We start from the raw sequence: 17506 nt of genomic DNA, 5'->3' as shown, positions 1-17506 counted from the left end.
TTCACAAGGTACAAAACACAGAAGAGGATATTTTATACGCTAGCAATCATAGTGATGACAGCACTGAGTTTGGGAAACAGCAAGAGTAAAGTCCTGATTAAACAACAGTCACGTCATAGGAGTATTAAATAGGAACACTCTTCAAAGAGAGTTATTTGGCTAAAATGACATTAGAATGTAGAGCAGTATCTGTTTCTCAACCTTCATTAGCCACATGAACAAGCCATTACACATCGTTATGACATCAGACTGTCAGAACTCCACATGGTATAAAGCACAATTACACTGAATCTTCTCTTTGGTTCTTTAATTTTCTCCAGGACAAAGACTAAATTAAATACGGGACAAAGCTAATTTGATTATGAAGGCTTATTAAGATGATAATGCATTTCATGTTTCACATAGCAATCGGGATTTCTGGCTCAAATTAGGCTCAGAAGATGTGTGGCCATTCTATAACGCCGTTACCTTAAAACAGTACTAATCGAATCAACGAGGATGCTTGTAATGCTGAGGGATCTTCAAATCTGCCATCGGAACATCTCATCAAGCCTAAAACAAATAGGTGCTTCGGGCCTGTAATGTCTAGAAGGACTACCCATGGTGAAAAATATCTGCTCAGCAATGCCATCAAAGCCACAGCCACTGCATAATGTTCATCATGCACTGTATAGGATTAAACATAACAACTTTCTACTTGTTTTGGAATTATCTACTGCCAAACTTGCTTCAATACTAGGAATAAAAAAGCCAAATGTATAGTATTGCTCAGTTCATTGTGCCAGTTTTCAGCAGATAGTATTTGGCCAGTTACGCAGCCGATCGAATACTGCACAGTGTGCATCTCATATTTGACGAGTACCTGGGAAATTTGTCAAATACATTTGCCAAATACTATTCAACCAACCCTACTTACTACATTCCCTTGCTTTTATCATACCTTCTTTCCCTTCTGGCAGCATCCCATATTTTCTTCTCTTTCCTATAATAGATCATGGTGCATCTTCAGTGTCTGCTTCCTTCTCTGCCCCCTTATTTTCCAGAATCCTAATAGCTAGAGGACTAAACCTACAAGTTAGTTTGGAGTCACTGTGATGAGATTCCAGCCCATTGTTTCCTGCTGAGAGACTTACCAGGATGCTGTCTTTGTACCCTGCTTGGGAGCTTCATTTATCAGATGCATCTGGACAGTAGGCATCAAAAAATTTGCTGTCACTGTACCCACCCTGAGGCCCTTACGGCTACTGGAAATGAGAAAGAGCATGTTGTGTGCGTGCCCACTCACCACATCATCAAGCTTTCTGGTTGCTTCTTTGCTACTCGTTACCGAAGAACACAGCAACGTGCCACACTATTTCCCTCCCACTAATTTCCCACTGCTTTAAAACCAGGTGGCAGATGTGCCTGCATCTCATCCAGCCCCCTGGAAGCTCTTCCAAACTCATACACAGCTCCACTGCCAGCTTCCAACATTCTGAGAGAGTTCTCTTAAGCGGTAGTTGAGCAGAATCAAACATAACCCTGCCACTCGTGTCAAAGCTACATTTCAATTCTGTGGTTTCTCTGTAGAGCCTTCCTATGTGAAGGACTACTTTCTGTTCAATGAGGTGGGATGCATGTCTTCCTGCTCGAGAGGCTCTCTCCTACAGAGCACCTGCTCAGATGGTTTTGCAGAAGACAGCACAGAGGAGCTGTGTGAGGAAGCTCGGGGCACAGGAGCAGGCACAGCACGGCTCCCGGCACAGCTCCAGGGCGGCTGGCTGTTGCCAGAAGATTGAAAATGTTCTCCTCTGACTGAAGAAGTACAGTTTTGTTTTTCTGAGAAACCTCAAACACCGTAGGACAAGACACAACTAGTCATAGCAGTAATTCGGTGGTGTACAAACGGTTTGGCTCAGGGTTTCCAATTTTGTTTCTCCAATGCCTACACATACATCGCTATCTTCTTTTTTCCAATCAGTACTGGGGCCTGTCTGTTGCTGACTGGGGTGGGCAGGAAGGGACAGGACAGGACACACGGATGGACATGGGACAGACAACATGAAAATCATTTACTTTCATTCACTCCCTCTACCCACAGCTTAACCTTGGAAAGCCTCTTCCTCCCCACCAAGTACATTAACACCATACCACAGCCATCGATATGTCCTTCATCCTCCCATGAAATCTAACTTGCAATATTTATTTCACGTCATTTTTAAACTTAGGGCAAGATCTGTACAGAACACAACTTGGCTTTGCCCAGCATTGCCTGGAAGTCGGGCCCACGACAGCCAATTGAGCTCTGTTAGTTCTTACACATGTGTTTTGTACAAGAGAACAGCTGTTCTTACCCCAAAGTGCTAATAAATCCATTGGTTGAGCCCTCTGCATAGAGAGAACAAATATCTCCAATATGAAGGAAGCTCGACATCTTGTCAGTCATCTCTGGCTTAGAGCCCCTGGAAGAATAAAGTGAAACATTACTACTTATTATGTAGAACGATTTCCCCATACAAATCGCTGAAGGTTACAACAATAGGACTCCTTGTGTTTATTTGTTTGGAAAAAGGGACACGCTCCCATGTTGGAATTTCAGGTATCAAGGACAGCACAGCATGCCAAATTGCCTGCTTAGAAAAATAAGCTAGGGGAAAACAGCAGGCTGCTGGCACCCCGTGCAGCTTGGGTTGTTTCTCTAGAAGCCATATCCTACCCCACAGATGTTCACAGATACCTCACACCAGGCGTGCCAGAGTGTCTCATCCCATGCAAGAGGGAAAAAAGGAAGAAGAGTGCTTCGGTTTAAGCTCCATTACTTGTACCATCTGTATTACAGCCCGTATCTCTGCCTAAAACACTTCCGCCACAATGAGAGGTAGGTATGAGTGTATTTAAAGGTCCTCTGGTGTGCTGAAATAGCACTCACAGGAATAGTAATGTAAAACAGTGCCATGATTCATAGAACCATAGAAATCGTTGGAGTTGGAAAGGAACAGCTTCTGTCACCCACAGGAATGCTGGGGTGAGCCATGTACCCAGAGCTGCTGCTTCAAACAGGCCATGACAGCAAGACCCACTCAATATGCCCCACAATGGATTTCACATCTGAAAATGTAAAGCTTCAGATTTTCCAGGGGCAAATACTTTAAATGACATATAAAGAAGCCAAATCCCTGTGAAATGAGGAACGTTCAATCCTGTTTAAAAACAAACGTAAGGCAGAGGGGCCACGACTCAGCCTCGACAGCTTCTGCAGCATTAAGAACACCATTATTTCCTTCAAAGCCCCAAATCCTGGGCTGAATGGCACAGGACTTACCTGCCATTTAAACAAATACAGAACAGCCAGTTTCCATCTGCCACAGCAACAGAGAGAGACAAACAACAGGAGCCCTGATAAAAAGAAGCCCGACCAGAGAGTTTTCAAAGATGTCCTTTCAAAAGCCATTTACTGGTTTCTTGGAGACGTTCCTAAGCTGTGGCTTTTGATCACCAACCTCAAAACACTGAGTTAAGCTCTCTGCCCATGAGCCTCCTACCAGCAGGCAGCACTGAATCACCCTGAGCCGCTCAGCCCCGCAGGTCGGCGATGCTCCAAAGGGCAAAGCCCAGGACAGGGCTGCAAGGAAAAACAACCGCAAACACGTTCACCCTCCCTCACATCAAGCACGACACACCAAAATCAACTCCCAGCGAGCTACCATCAGGAGATACACAGCAGGAAATCATGCTGATATACAGCTCAGCCCTGACATGCGCGTGGGATAAAGATCCTTTTTCATTGAGTATTAACTTGTTTACCAAAGGTGTAAGGCTCAAGTTTATTAAGCAAGGCTGGAGATCAACGAGGACAGATTTGAGGGATTTAAAAGTTAATGCTGATAATACACAGCAGATATCAGAGTGCTGGCAAAAACCAAAGGCTGCACTTCTCTTCTGCAAAGCTGCAAACAACCATCCCTCCTCACTGCCTGGCCCAAAGCGTTGGGGTGGGGGGCAATAAACATAGCTGTTAAGCCAAAACATGTGTTGGACATTCTCATGGCTGTAAGTCATTGTGCCTCTTGTACAGTTGAAACCAAAATGAAGAAAAAAAAAGCAACCAAGAAAAACCCAAATGAGAACAGGCTAATATCACATGCAGAGTTGCAGAGTGAGGAATCTCAGCTCCTCTGAAATCAAACCTGCATGCACAGAAGCAATGTGCTTGGCTTCAGGTTGCTTGCTTAGTGCCAAGTCCTTCAGCCACTGCATATGCTACAGAGCCCAGACCACAGAATCATAGAATGGCCTGGGTTGCAAAGGAGCACAGTGCTCATCCAGTTCCAACCCCCTGCTGTGTGCAGGTCACCAACCAGCAGCCCAGGCTGCCCAGAACCACATCCAGCCTGGCCTTGAATGCCTGCAGGGATGGGGCATCCACAGCCTCCTTGGGCAACCTGTGCCAGTGCCTCACCACCCTCTGGGTGGAAAAGCACCCTCAATGTGAAAAAAAAAACAAAACTTCCCTTCGCTCTCCATAAGTGGACAGAAACCATCACTATCTATTTTAAAATACATGCCAGAAACATCAGATACAGGCAGAAAGACTGAATTAGCATCACCAGAATCTCAGCTTTCCTGATTTCCTGACTTGGAAGTTAACTACAAAAACTTCTAACAAAACAAACTTCCAGATCCTCAAAATGAAAGCTCTGCCTTAAGCTCACAGATCCCAAGCAAGGAGCAGCCAAGCATATAGAAGTGCGGTAATTCCGGGGGCACAACGCCCGCTCTGCTCGGACACTTGCACTGATTTCTGATACTTCGGGGCCTTGGGGCTGTGCAGTGTTACAGCATCCCTACACACACTGCATTTCTAGCTCTCAACTCCTCCGTTTTACCACGGCAAGTAAGGATCCCTTTCAGCAGGAATTACTTCCCAGGACTGCATTATTTTCCTTTGGAAGAGGCAGATGTTTACCAAAGCAGTTTCCAAGAAAACATGCAGGTCAAAATTATTCTTTTCTAGTGGAAATCAATTTTTTCTCTGAAAAAAAAAAAAAAAACAAAAAAACCCAAACCCAACAAACCCTGATATCCCAGACCACTGAACAGAAGCAGGCCTAAGGATGTGCAATCAGATTTTGGCATCGCAGTAACTATTTCCTCACTTGGCATTTCCCCCCAGGTTCCAGCAGGTGGGGCGAGGGGCTGAGTGACCCACATCGTGGTCTCACATGAAGGGAATCATTTCCAAAGCAGCTCTGTTTAGTTGTAAGCTGCTTTCCTAGCCTCCTCCCAAGCACTAGTGATGCCTAACAAAATTAGTCCACTGGTTAATCAATTATTTGCATTAAACTAACAGAAATTGGGTATTTGCCACCTCTGAGTCTTAGGACGACTAGGATATCTGAGACAAAAAAACAACTCTAAGCTTTTCAAAAGCAACGTTCCCAGGTGACCAGCTTGAAAACCCTGTCAAAGCAACCGGTCGTCAGTGTGACCCCAAAATGTCAGCTGTATGGAGGTCTGTGTGTTCCCTGTGTCGGGGAGCCCGGAGGGAAAGCTCTGTTAGCCTGGGCACACACAGCCATGCTCACAGCACGGCTGGGGCATGCAGACCTTCCCACACCTGGGATCCACAGCACCGGGCACAGGCTGGCAGCAGTGACCCCTGAGGAACAAGGGATGGGGATTCCTGCATGCACAGCCGTGGTGGTGTTCAAAGCAAAATCACTGCTCCAAAAGCAATTGTGCTCTGTAGATAAACATAAGCCTCACTCTGAAATTTGTTTATTTTAGATATGCCAGTGCCAAGAGCCATTGATTATTACTAGAGGGGAGGACCCCAGGGGCACCGTTGGTGCTGCACAGAACCAATTCCTGGCAGCTCTGTCATGACGTCATCAGAGCTGAACTAAAACTCCTTCACAAATGGAAGGTCAGGAGATGACAGCAGCGCAGCAATGCGGGCATACGGGCACGGAAAAGGTGAGCCGGGTTTCTCCAGACACGTGTTGGAGGTTTGTAACACAGATGGCTGCATGGTGGGCAGCAGCAACACGAGTTGTTAAAGGAGACAAAGGCGCTTCTGCTTTGGGGGAAAAGGAGGAATACTGACAAACTGTGCAATGCTTGAGATGAGAAATGGAATATGAACTAGAGGCAGGCTGTTGCATTGGGAAGTTGGCTGTATTTACCCATGAGCACAGAAAAACACCTCAAAGATGAACACTTCCTACTATTTTTCTTTTTAAGCCCTGACAGCTTAAATTCTTCCAGTTATGCAGGCAATGACTTCAACCCGCCTATCATCTACGTAAAAGCCAGTGTGTCTTCAGATACATTTTATGCACAATTTACCTGCACAGGAAAACAGAACTAAGTCCCTATTTAAGAAGATAAACACAAATAGCAAATACAGAACCCCGCAGAATCTGCAAGGCGCACCTCTCAAAGTCATTCTGCCCTCCTATAGCTTTGATGCATGGGACTGGCCATGAGAGTGCATTAACTAAATCAGGAAGCAAACTAAAGCAAAGGGAACAGCTCGAGTGTTAGCATGAGCACTGCCCTGCTGCTCCATGCTGGAGCCTAGTCTGTGATGGGACAGCAACCATAGGAAACACAGGGCCCATTTTTGGTCGCATCCATACAGATTCCATCTCGCACACCCTTAAAATGGGCTGCACTGCACACAGTGAATGCCAACAAGTAGGAGCAGTGCAGGCAGGCCATGTGCTCAGCCCAGTGACCTTGATTCAGCCACAGCAAGTTTGATACTGTCACTGAATCTCAGCTGGGAGATTTCAACTCGTGTTCCCATGCAAACACACTTCATAATGGCAGCTAAAGCAGAATTAGCAGTGAAAACACTTAGAAATCAAAATGACTGTTACATATCAAATACCTTAATGAGACATCTGCTTTTTGAAGATCTCGGAATAGGAAATGCAACTGCTTTGTAAACATATCACACTAATTTCTCCCATCACTCATCCCAATCTTCACACTCAGAAGCAAACAGGCTTCAGAGCAATGCTGGAGGCTTGTTTTCCTTGAGCAAGAGTTGAGGCCCTGTCTGAAGTTCCTCCTTACAGATGGGAACCACTGAAACAAAACTCCTGCAGGATGCTATTCCTCACCTTCAGCAATTGAGCACTGAAAGGCTTCTGAAAGAATTTCAAGCTATTTTGCAGATACCACATCTCATGCATCTGCTTTGTGTGGGATTTTAATACTCTACCCTATGACTGCAAATCCTATTTGTAAAATAAACAAGACCCACTAAATCTCATCACTGACAGCAGATCTCCAGCAACTGCGATACAAACGACTTTATCTTTTGAAGATGGCTCTAATAATGTTTATTTCGAGCAAGAAAGCTCCTCGCTGTGCCTTGCGGTCCCATGACGTGCTCTGTTCTCTATTATCATATTTTCACTGTAGTTTACTGCTCAATTAAGTAGAGACTTGTGATCTTATACGTACTTTTCAGAAACTGGGGCAGCACTTATCAAAGTCGTCTTCCCTATTTAGACTGTTTAGGCAGGAATCAGATCTCAAACTGTGCTGCACTGCTTCAGGTTAATGCTGCAGACAGGAAGCTCCGCAGCCATAGATCAGGTTTGGTTTTTAACAGAAAAGAAAGCCGTTTTTAAGAGTAGAGACAACAAAAGCTAGGAAGCAAAGGACTGCTTAATGGCAAAAGCCATCACCATGCATATGAGGACTGCCTTCACTCAGCAGGCACCACCAGCATCACAAAGACTTGGTCAGATGGGAACCCAGCAGACCACGCACACCTAAGGGACAGAATCAAGCAGAACTGTGCCGCTGATATTTCTGCCTCAGGCCATGCAGATTACTTCTAAACGCTCCTGATCTCCCAGGGTTTCAGTGAAAGTTGGGCGCTGGAGCACCTCTGCAAATTGAAACTGCACAAGAAGATCCGATCCATAAGTCGGACCTACAGCCTCAGTCTAATGTTGCTCCTAACATACACTTTTCTAATGACTTCTACATGCTTGAGATGGGATCCTCCCAGCATTTTGTGCCTATTTTTACAGGTGCGATTCCTGTCATAAAAACTGAAACAAAAAAGCTTCTGCTCTCCATTTTTATTTCAATTTAAAAAAGAACGAAGGAAGGTTTCCTCCCGGAGGGCTGTCAGCAAGGTTCATAAGAATTCCATTAAAGCAGCTAAAGCAAGGAGGAAGCTCCTTTTTAAAGACCACCCAGTGAATAAGCACTCTTCTGGGGCTGCAAAATGCAGCGCTGCCACTTTCAAAGCCTGGCTTAACAGACCATAGCACACACAGCCCAGTGGGAAAGGGAAAGCAGCAGGGCTGGGCCACGGAGCAAAGGCTGCAGGCTCCAGCAGCAGGGACAGGTGTTGTCATTGTACAGATTACACATTTTAAAAGATATCAGCACGGTATGTTTATCTACCACACGATCTTGTTTTCCATTTAACTGCAGCCTCTCATGTCCAGAAGCCTGCTATCCACAGACAAGTTTTCTTTTGATGAACTGTTAGATTAAAAAGGAGAAACGCACTTTCTCAGAGGAAGTATTTCTCAGTCTTAACGCTTAAACACAGCAGATTTTTCTATAGCTTGCAGGTGGAGGATGAGGAGAAGGATGCAGCAGCACACAGGACTTAGCAACGGGCACGCAGCAGGCTGAGCCAATGAAGGGCTCCCTGCACACCTCTTAAATTCATCCAGCTTGACAATGACCAAGTTAATTGTGTTCTAGCCATACCTTTCACTGCTGAGCAGAAAAACCCATTTATTTACAGTTGCCATTACAATTAGAAAGTTACTCAAAAGGTAATACTGAATAGGTGCAATGAAGCACAATTTAATGAAAGGGGAGAAACTGATAAAGGAACAGATTTGGTCAACTTTAACCTCAAGAACATCCTCCACACAATAAATATGCATGACACTGATTATTTTTACTTGTCCAGAGCAGCCAGGTGGACAAACAGGCACCTGGCCATTACAGAAAAGCCACCTAAACACCCCTAACAAGGCACTGGGCAGCAGTATGCTGTGACAGGCATCTCCCACCACAGCCATCAGGCTGATGTCAGAAACACAGCTGACAGATCCCACTGACAGGCAGGAGCCAAAAAAGAGCACCTATTAGAGATGCGCTGTCAGGGCACAAATCATTTTTAAAGTTTCAAACCAAATGTGACCTGACAGCAACTTTTTAATTCCATTAGAAGTGGGCAGCACTTGCTGAAGTTGATGCTTACTGAAGCCCATACTTACTGGCTCTAGACTTGGTGGGAGAAAGCAGCCTAGATGCCAGCTTCCTGGTGAAGCCCTATGAGCACACAGCGTTTTCCAGAATATTTTATTAGGAGAGACTTGGAACATGCCAAAAGAAATGGAGCAACCAATGTCAGGAATAAGGAGAGTGAGCATGGTTTACAGCATCCACTGAAGCCTGGCCAGGAAAACACATAAAACATTGCAGTCTGCATAGCCATACACCTACCAGACCTCACTCACGATGGGCTGCCTCCTACAGCCCACACTTCTTCCTTCAAGAGATGCAAGTTTCTGGCAAATACTCTACATCTCTACATCTAGGGGAGCATTTTTGTTCTGCCTGTCCATCTCCCCAGACTGTCCTCACACAACTCTTCCACCTATCCTGAGTGCTGTACTTCCCACCTCCTCCTTTACCTTGGTGGAGGTTCTCTGCCCTCCATGGTGTCACTGGAGTCTCCTTCCAGGATTGGGCTTTGCAGGATGGCTCCTGGTAGCTTCAGGTCCCCACTGGCAGTAGTGCCAACGCTTCTCTTCCCCTAGCAGGGCTCTCCAGCTGAAGACTTGAGTCGTACCCGGCTCACAGTTGCAGCAGCCCTATGGGGTGAGCTGGCTCCTTCCCTCCTGGACACCTCAGCAGGCAACCAGGTCTGAAGAGAGAGCCCAAGTGCCTGGGACAAGGCGCCGGGGAGGAGGAGCCCCTGCCAGCACATGACCAGCACGTGGGCAACCACTGGTGGCCAGGGGACCTACTTTGCACCCTCCTGACCCAAAAACCCAGCCGCTGTGGCTGCGGTGCAGGGGAGGCTCAAGCTCTCGGGCTGGGTGAACATGTTGGCCTCCCAGCAATCATCTAGAACTCAAGCACGAGTCATTCTTCCGAAGCGAAGTCTTGAAATACCGTACCAACTTAGCTCATAAAGAGCATCAGCAACTGAATCTGCTTAACCCTTGCAGATGGAGGAGTGGCCAACTGGATTTACGTCCATCAGAAGATACATCAGTTTTCACTTAACCCTTCAGATCAGCACCATCAGCAAGCAGCATCTGCCCCTGTGTCTGCATGGGCTGCAGACAGGGCACAGACACCACAATACTACAATTAACACTTCTTTCTTCAGAACTTCCTGGCAGATGTCTGAATTTTTCAAGAGGAGGAAAAATTTTGCCAGGATGCAAACCAAATATTTGTTGAACATTCATACTAAACTGCTACTAAGCAATTCCCAGAAATTATTAAAAAAGAAGCCACAGCCCTCTGGCAGCATACATTTTTGGCCTACTGTGATCAAATTTCTTGAGTGTACATGGACAGAGATCACTGCCTTCTGCCTTCACACACCCTGCACAGGGCAGGGATGAGGAGAGCAATGAATCCTTTAAGTACACACCATTGTATCCAGATTCAGCATCCAGGCCTCTTCCCCTATAACTCAGGTTATAGGGAGAACCGGTATCAGGTTACTCCAGCAGCAGAAACACTGTAACATCCTAAACACTTTAACAATCCAAAAATTGGCTTCTCAGAGGCTTTTACCAGCCCTTGCAGATCTGTTCAGCAATGATGCTAGGAGCACAAACTCTGAGCTCTCTGCTCCACCCCCCCAGGGAGCATTCTGGCATTCAGGGACGGAGTTACACTGCTGCAAGCTGTGCGCCAGCAAAGGAACGCCTGCTTCCACACACTTCTCACACATTTTTCTCCCTACAGGGTTAACTTGCCCAGGTCTACAGTGACTTTTTCCTCACTATACAGCACTGTTAGGAAGGAAAAATAAGTTGGTTCTCATGCAAGTTTTGATAGGCTTCACCAAAAACCACAGCTAGGTTCAGAACACACAGCTGAATTCTGCAGCTTCATTCCAGTTGGAGCTACAGTTTCCCAAACAGGAGATGCATGATGGAACCACTCTGAGTCACCACAGACACGGATAGGATCTGCCAGTGGAGTTCCCTGCCTGACACCACCTGTAAAGCAGCACCTGTGTGCACTCAGGCTCAATACAGGGGCTGTACAGAACTGCTCAGAGTTTTTCCCACTCATCTTCTGCACTATTACACAATAAAAAGCTACCGAAGCAATAGGAATAAGTGAAAGTACTACGTCAAGAAGCAGAAACTCATTTGGAATAAGTGAAAGTACTACGTCAAGAAGCAGAAACTCACTTGGAACATTCCATAAGGAAAATATTTATGTACCCAGATTAATATCACAGCCACACTATGACAGAACTGCTGCATTTACATAACTTTCTCCCAGCACACCACTTCCCAGCTCTAAGCCCCTTCGATCTCCCTAAGCTGCTTTGTGAGCTGCTTCCATTCCATCCCCCATGGGGTCCTGCATCCCTTCCGCCCCAAGGCACAGCCCTACAACCACAGCAGCCTTCACAGCTACAGCCTAACAGCACCACAGTTCTCATTACAAGTGTCTTTGCCACTTGTTGCACTGCACACCATGCACAAAGGACCTTGCACAGCATCACTGGGGAGCAGCACTGTCAGCTCACTGACTGCTCCATCCAAAGGGCAGAACAAGATGACAAGACAGGGCTCTGCATGTCTGGGTCCTGTTTTACACAGCACTGAAACACAAATTTGGCTTCAATAGCTTCCATCTCCACAGTGCAGCACCATATGACCCTACTGACTTCCCCTCCTCCATTTACAACCAGGGACTCATGCTGGGTGCCCTTCCTCACACCTGCAGCTCCAACAACCACTACCAAAGGCTCCAGCCACTTGTGCACCCTCATGCTCTCCACGCTCCAATGCTGCTGCTCACAGCAAGCAAATCTTAGAAGACAATTTCCCACACTTAAGCTCCACCCCACAACTGCAAAGGCAAACGAGGGTTACTCTGCTGGTTTAGTTCCTAATTTATGAACCTCTCTCAGAGAAAACCCATTTCCCTATTTCAAGGCTTAATGAACATTGCAAAACAAGCAGGTGGGAGCAGGGGAAACACAGCTGGGCAAAGTCTCCAGCCTCAGGGCAGAACAAGGTGTTTTAACAAGAAAAAAACATTATTGACAAAAAAAAGGCTAAGAAACATTAAAAGTAATTAGCTAGATAAACAGTTCTACCCTACAGCACTCCTGTAACAACTTGTTTGGAAAAAACAACGGAATTGTTTGTGTTTTTTATACTCACAATGACTCCTTTTTGTTGACGCACACCAATCACCGCCCATTCACACCGTTACAAATTGCTGGCTTTGACATCTGGTTATCAAAGAAGCACAGAAGGGTTGGGTTGGAAGGGCCCTCAAAGCCCCCCCAGCCCCAATCCCCGCCGCGTTCTGGCTGCCCAGGGCCCCTCTAGGGATGGTGCAGCACTGCCGGAACCTCACTGCAAGAATTGGCCCCGCATACCCAATCTAAATCTCCCCGTTACAGTTTAAAATCACTCCCCGTGTCCTGCTGCTAACAGACCACGCACAAAGTCTCTCTCCTGTTTATCGGCTCCCTCCAGGTAGCGGAAGGCCGCAGCGAGGACTCCCGGAGCCTTCTGTTCCCCAGGCTGCACTCCCCAGCTCTCAGCCTTCCCTCTCAGCGGAGGTTCTCCTCCATCACTACGGTCTCCTCCGGCCCCGCTCCACCCGCCCCTCTTGATCCATAGTCCCGGCTCGCTCCAAAGCGCCCCGTTACAGCCGCTACTCGCCCCCCGCAGCGGTCAGCCGGCGGCCCATTACCATTATCAGAACCGCGGGGCACCGAGGGCCCGCAGCGCCGTGCGAGGAAACGGGCTCACATCGCAGCACGGGGAGCAGCGCAGTGCGCGAGCACGGAGGAACTTCGGCCGGGAAGGAGCGGGCTCAGCAGCTCACAGCCCGCACACGGCCAGGCAGCCCGGCTCGGGGCCTTCGGGCCGGGACGGCACCGCGGGGCCAGGCGCCCCGGGGCAGCGGAGGAGTGAGGAGCCCGAGCGCCCGCACAGGCACGGCGCTGCTAACAGCCGAAGCGCACAGCGGCCACGCGCGCTGCCCCGCGCGCTGCCCACACCGCCGCTTCTCCCACCCGCAGCAATGTCGCCTTACCGAGCAGGCTGCCGCCGGACCCGCCGCCCTTCCCCCATCCCTACCTGGCTGCGGCGCGCGGGGCGGGCTAGCGGTGTAGCCCCATGCTGGCCGGCGGCGCTGCCCGCTCCGTTAGGATGAAGGCTGCGCCGAGCTGCCGCCGCCTCAGCCACGCATCCACATGGTTACTGCGCCCCGAGCGCGCCGCCGCGCTTTATATAACCGCGCAGGGCCTTCTGGGTAGCGGAGTCCCGGCCGCTCCCCGCGCCGCGCGCTGGAGGCGGGCAGCGCCCTGACAGGACTACGGCTCCCAGCGTGCACCGCGCCGCGCCCACAGCCGGGCCGGGAGCGCGGGCCCGCAGCGGAGTTCCCTGAGGGAGCGCTCTGCCAGGCTGGGGTCCTTGTCGGCGCCACGGGCCGACGCCGCTACTGATAGCAGCGAGCAGCAGTGGGAAATAAGCGATGCTCGCTTTTGTTTATTGTAAATAAACTATTTGTCCTTAAAATATTCCTCTGGAGATGCGGTTTGTGGTCGCACCGCAGTTTTCCGCCTGCCGTGGGGTACAGGCGGGCACGTCCAGAGCTCGGCTGTGGTGTACAGGGCGGGAAATGTCCCCCGCCCACCTGCGGCCTCGGTCACCTCAGGCAGCGCGCAGCACCTGGCCTCGGTCACCTCAGGCCGTGCGATGCCCGCTGCCCGGCCTGCTGTGGAGCTGCAGGAGCAGGCCTGGCTCAGGGCTGCCAACACACTGCCCACCGTGCTGCTCCTGCACCGAAATACCGTGAAGAAGTTGAACCGGTGCTGCTAAGCACAGATGTGCAAAGCTGAGGTCCGCCGCCTAGAAACTGAAGCGGAGGTCGGCGGTGGAGCTGTGCTATTGCCATCCCTGGCTGCGGTACTACAAAGCCGTTACTCATCAGAAATTTGGCAGAATAATGGTGCCTAATATTGTTAGGTAATCCTAATGAATTCCCATGTAATCAAATCTAATCTCTGGCAGAGCTGAGCAGCCAAGGCAGGCAAGGGCCAGAACACTGGGTGCATGTAGGCACAGTGCTTTGGGCAGCAGTGGAAGGACAGTCGTTGCAGCCAACATGAGGAGCTGGGCCTGTTGCTATCAGCGTGCAGAGCTCTGTTCTTGGTGCACAGAAGAGCAGCAGCAGTATGTGAGGAGTTGCACATAAAATAATTCCCACAGAGCCTGCCAGCGCGAAGCTGAGGTGCGCAGAAGACAGCAGGGGTGACCTGGGGATGTTCTGCTCCATCCCAGTCTGCAAATGACCAGTTTGGTGTCTGAAGTGTTGCAGGCACCCCTCTTTGCTTCTACTGCAGCAGTCATGTTGTCAATCTCTTGCTCCTTCTGCAGCCTCTCTGGAATGTCAGAGGCTATGTTTTTTCTCACGGAACACCTTTGCTGGGTCAGTTCTTCAGTGACTGTGGAGGATGTGCCAGTGAAGGCCTTTCAGCCACAAATACTGACCAAGTCATGCAAAGATTTGAAGGGATATTGGAAAGGTAATCACAGGCATTTCCAATACAGGAAAAGTTTCCATTTTCCTTTGGGATGCTGTTGCAAGCACAGTGAGTTTATAAGGCTCCTATAATCTTTTAGCTTTAAGAACAGATGAAATGGTAGGGCAGCCTGGAAATAACAGAATTCACACTGAAAAGTACTATGGAGAATGGAGAGATGAGGAATAGGGTCCTATCAGATCACCAGCAAACAAGAGACTGGGCTCAGGTTGTGTGTAAATACAAAAAAGGGTCCAAGGAGCAAAAGCTGTTCAAGAATTCAGGGAGGAGGTGCTGAAAAAAAATAAAAAAGACAAAATAGTAGATACCACCTTAATTTTAAGAGAGCTGTAATACAGATGTTCAGCCCAACCATCTATGTGATTTCTGTCACAAGAAAACACCTTGCAAGAAGTGTTTTGTTGTTTGTGCATGTGATTTTTAATTTTTTCTTTTAATGCTGCCTAATTTACAATTAATTGTTGACTTGCTTGGACTATTTCAGTCAGAAAGCACTCCAGGCTGCTGAGTTGGTTTGCATACTTCTTCCTCTGCTGTTGTTTCAGCTGCTCAAGCAGAAGCCAGGGAAGAAGAAGAGGAACAGAAGATATTTCAGGCAGCCACCAGGACTGCAGGGATCAAACAGGCTAATTTGCACGTGACCTGTCTCCATGAAGAGATAGATGATCACAAAAGCTTCCAGTAAGAGTTGTCTATGCTAGCACTGCAGCAGTAGGAGATGAAAAACATTAGCAACACAGAGGAATGCTAGGCAACACCTCAGCTTTTCAGCTAAGTGCTGAAAGATCCTATTTCTGTAATATTTTAAATAACAGTGAAACCAGTGTCTTAATTCTGGAGCACAGTGTAATCAGTGAGAGCAGAGAGAATAATTAAACCCTGTGCAGAAGAGATTAGCTGCCTGTGAAGTAATGACTTCGGAGCATAAAGATGATGGGTAAATGACACCAATAAAAGTTCTCAGAAGTCCTCCGGATTAGAAGCTGGAAGTTGGATGCTGTTCAGAATCAAACTGCCATTGCCATTGCTTCGTTTAGTCTCCTGAGAGAACACAAGAATATAAATCTTACTGATGGAAGTACAGAAACAAGGCAGAAAAGAATTCTAGGAAAACAGGCATTGAGAACAAGTAGGCATGATACATGAGAAAACTGTGCTAGCTGATGGAATTGAGCTGGTTTTGACACAGCCAGGGTCCCACAGCTTTAATAAGGACAAGTTGTCTTAGCAGACTGCTTGGAGTTCCAGAAGACAGTCGAATTTGGATACCTAGATTTTGCTGCCATTTCAGTAAATTGCTTTGGAAATTTGAAAGGAGAAAATAAGTTATAATTACTTTGTGCTTTCATAGATCTGTTACTGCATGGGGCTAGGATCACTGCTTCTGCATAAAAGGAATATTTATGGCTTCTGACCCTGAAGCAGCAAGGGTGACTTGATTTTATAATTAAATTTGTATGCTTTTATTTTCCTCCACTCTGCTGATTTTCTAAGTACGTCACAGGGCAAAAGGGACTAATGATAGATAATTGGAATGCATGCCTGTGAAGACTCTCAGCACTGTCATTTTAGCACACAATAAAATTTCATGGAGCCAATAGAGCTAAGTAGTGCTCCTTTGTACAAATACAAAAGAAAACAAACTAAGAGCCTTCTATCTAGCTAGGCTTTTTTTGCTGCATAGTCCCCACTTGTACGAGGAAAATGATATTAAATATATGCAATTAACATCCCACATAATGAATAAAAATTTCCCTCAGCGTAGTGGAGGACCCAGTGAATACATTCTGCTGATGGTCCTGAACAGAAATTTCCACACAAAGTAAAGATTTTCACATTGGAGCACCAAAGTCTTCAAGAGCTGCAGTGACCTACAGGAAAAACTAAAGAAAACAAGGTGCTGTTCTCTGATGCAGAGGGTGCAGAAGGTTCAGAGTGAGACAGGTCCCTCACCATCAGACTGGTGCAGGATCTGCCTCAGGCTCCATGCCTTCCCCAGGCAGTGCATACATGGGGATACCAGAGCAGGGCTGAGGGTTTATGGCACACAGGAAGGCAGCTGAGCACACCTGCTGCTCCCTCAGCTCCATAGCAGAGGGACGGCGAGTGGAAATTGCTGCTGCTCTGATTGCAAAGCCCCAGCCAGCCGAGCTGGCGCAGAGTGGGGTAGCAATTTGTATTTTGCTACTAGAAGCAAATTGCTGCCTCTCCCAAGGGCAAAGTAGGAGGCTGTTATGCGTCCATAAAGTATTTTTCCAGTCCTGACCCACTCAGCTTGCACATTAGCATGTTGCCGTTCACCTGGCTGGTGACAAACTGCTGCTCAGCCACCAGCGCCTGCAAAAAGAGCCCAAGGGCTGCAACAACAGGGTTTGGTGTTCACTTGGAAAGAAAAGTTGATTCCTCCCTTTCCCCCTCCGGTTCACAGTGGTGTTCTTGCCACAAAGACTTCTTGTACCACACTTGGTAAAATCCATTTTTAAGCATGAAACATCTGAGTCCCAGGACAAGGACACAAACACGTGTCCCTGGCAATTTAGTATTTGCTTACTTTTTCCTCAGCCCTTATGCTCAGATGATGCTCGGTTGCACCGCCTCCCATTAACGGGGAGATGCAGGCGCACTCACCAGAAGGCTCCGTGCACTCTCACATTCCACTTTGCTGTTGAACTCATTCAGACTAAACGCAGCACACTGGAGCCT

At 47.8% G+C, this 17506-nt stretch overlaps 1 protein-coding gene across 1 annotated transcript in view; it reads right to left on the bottom strand.

The window, feature by feature from the left end:
• Positions 1-13467, bottom strand: part of ITPR1 (inositol 1,4,5-trisphosphate receptor type 1) — a 149443-nt gene extending 135976 nt beyond the window's left edge. Inside the window, exons 1-2 of the mRNA XM_048957818.1 lie at positions 13335-13467; positions 2334-2441 (exon numbers count right to left, since the gene is read on the bottom strand). Coding sequence (XP_048813775.1) covers positions 2334-2425 — 92 coding nt within the window. The 5' untranslated portion in view covers positions 2426-2441; positions 13335-13467. The remainder of the gene's footprint in view (positions 1-2333; positions 2442-13334) is intronic.
• Between the last annotated feature and the right edge of the window lie 4039 nt (positions 13468-17506).

The sequence above is a fragment of the Lagopus muta genome, chromosome 11 (genome assembly GCF_023343835.1).
Source record: "Lagopus muta isolate bLagMut1 chromosome 11, bLagMut1 primary, whole genome shotgun sequence".
NCBI lineage: Eukaryota > Metazoa > Chordata > Aves > Galliformes > Phasianidae > Lagopus > Lagopus muta.
Note: the sequence above shows the minus strand (reverse complement) of the source record. Positions and strands in the feature narration are given on the sequence as shown.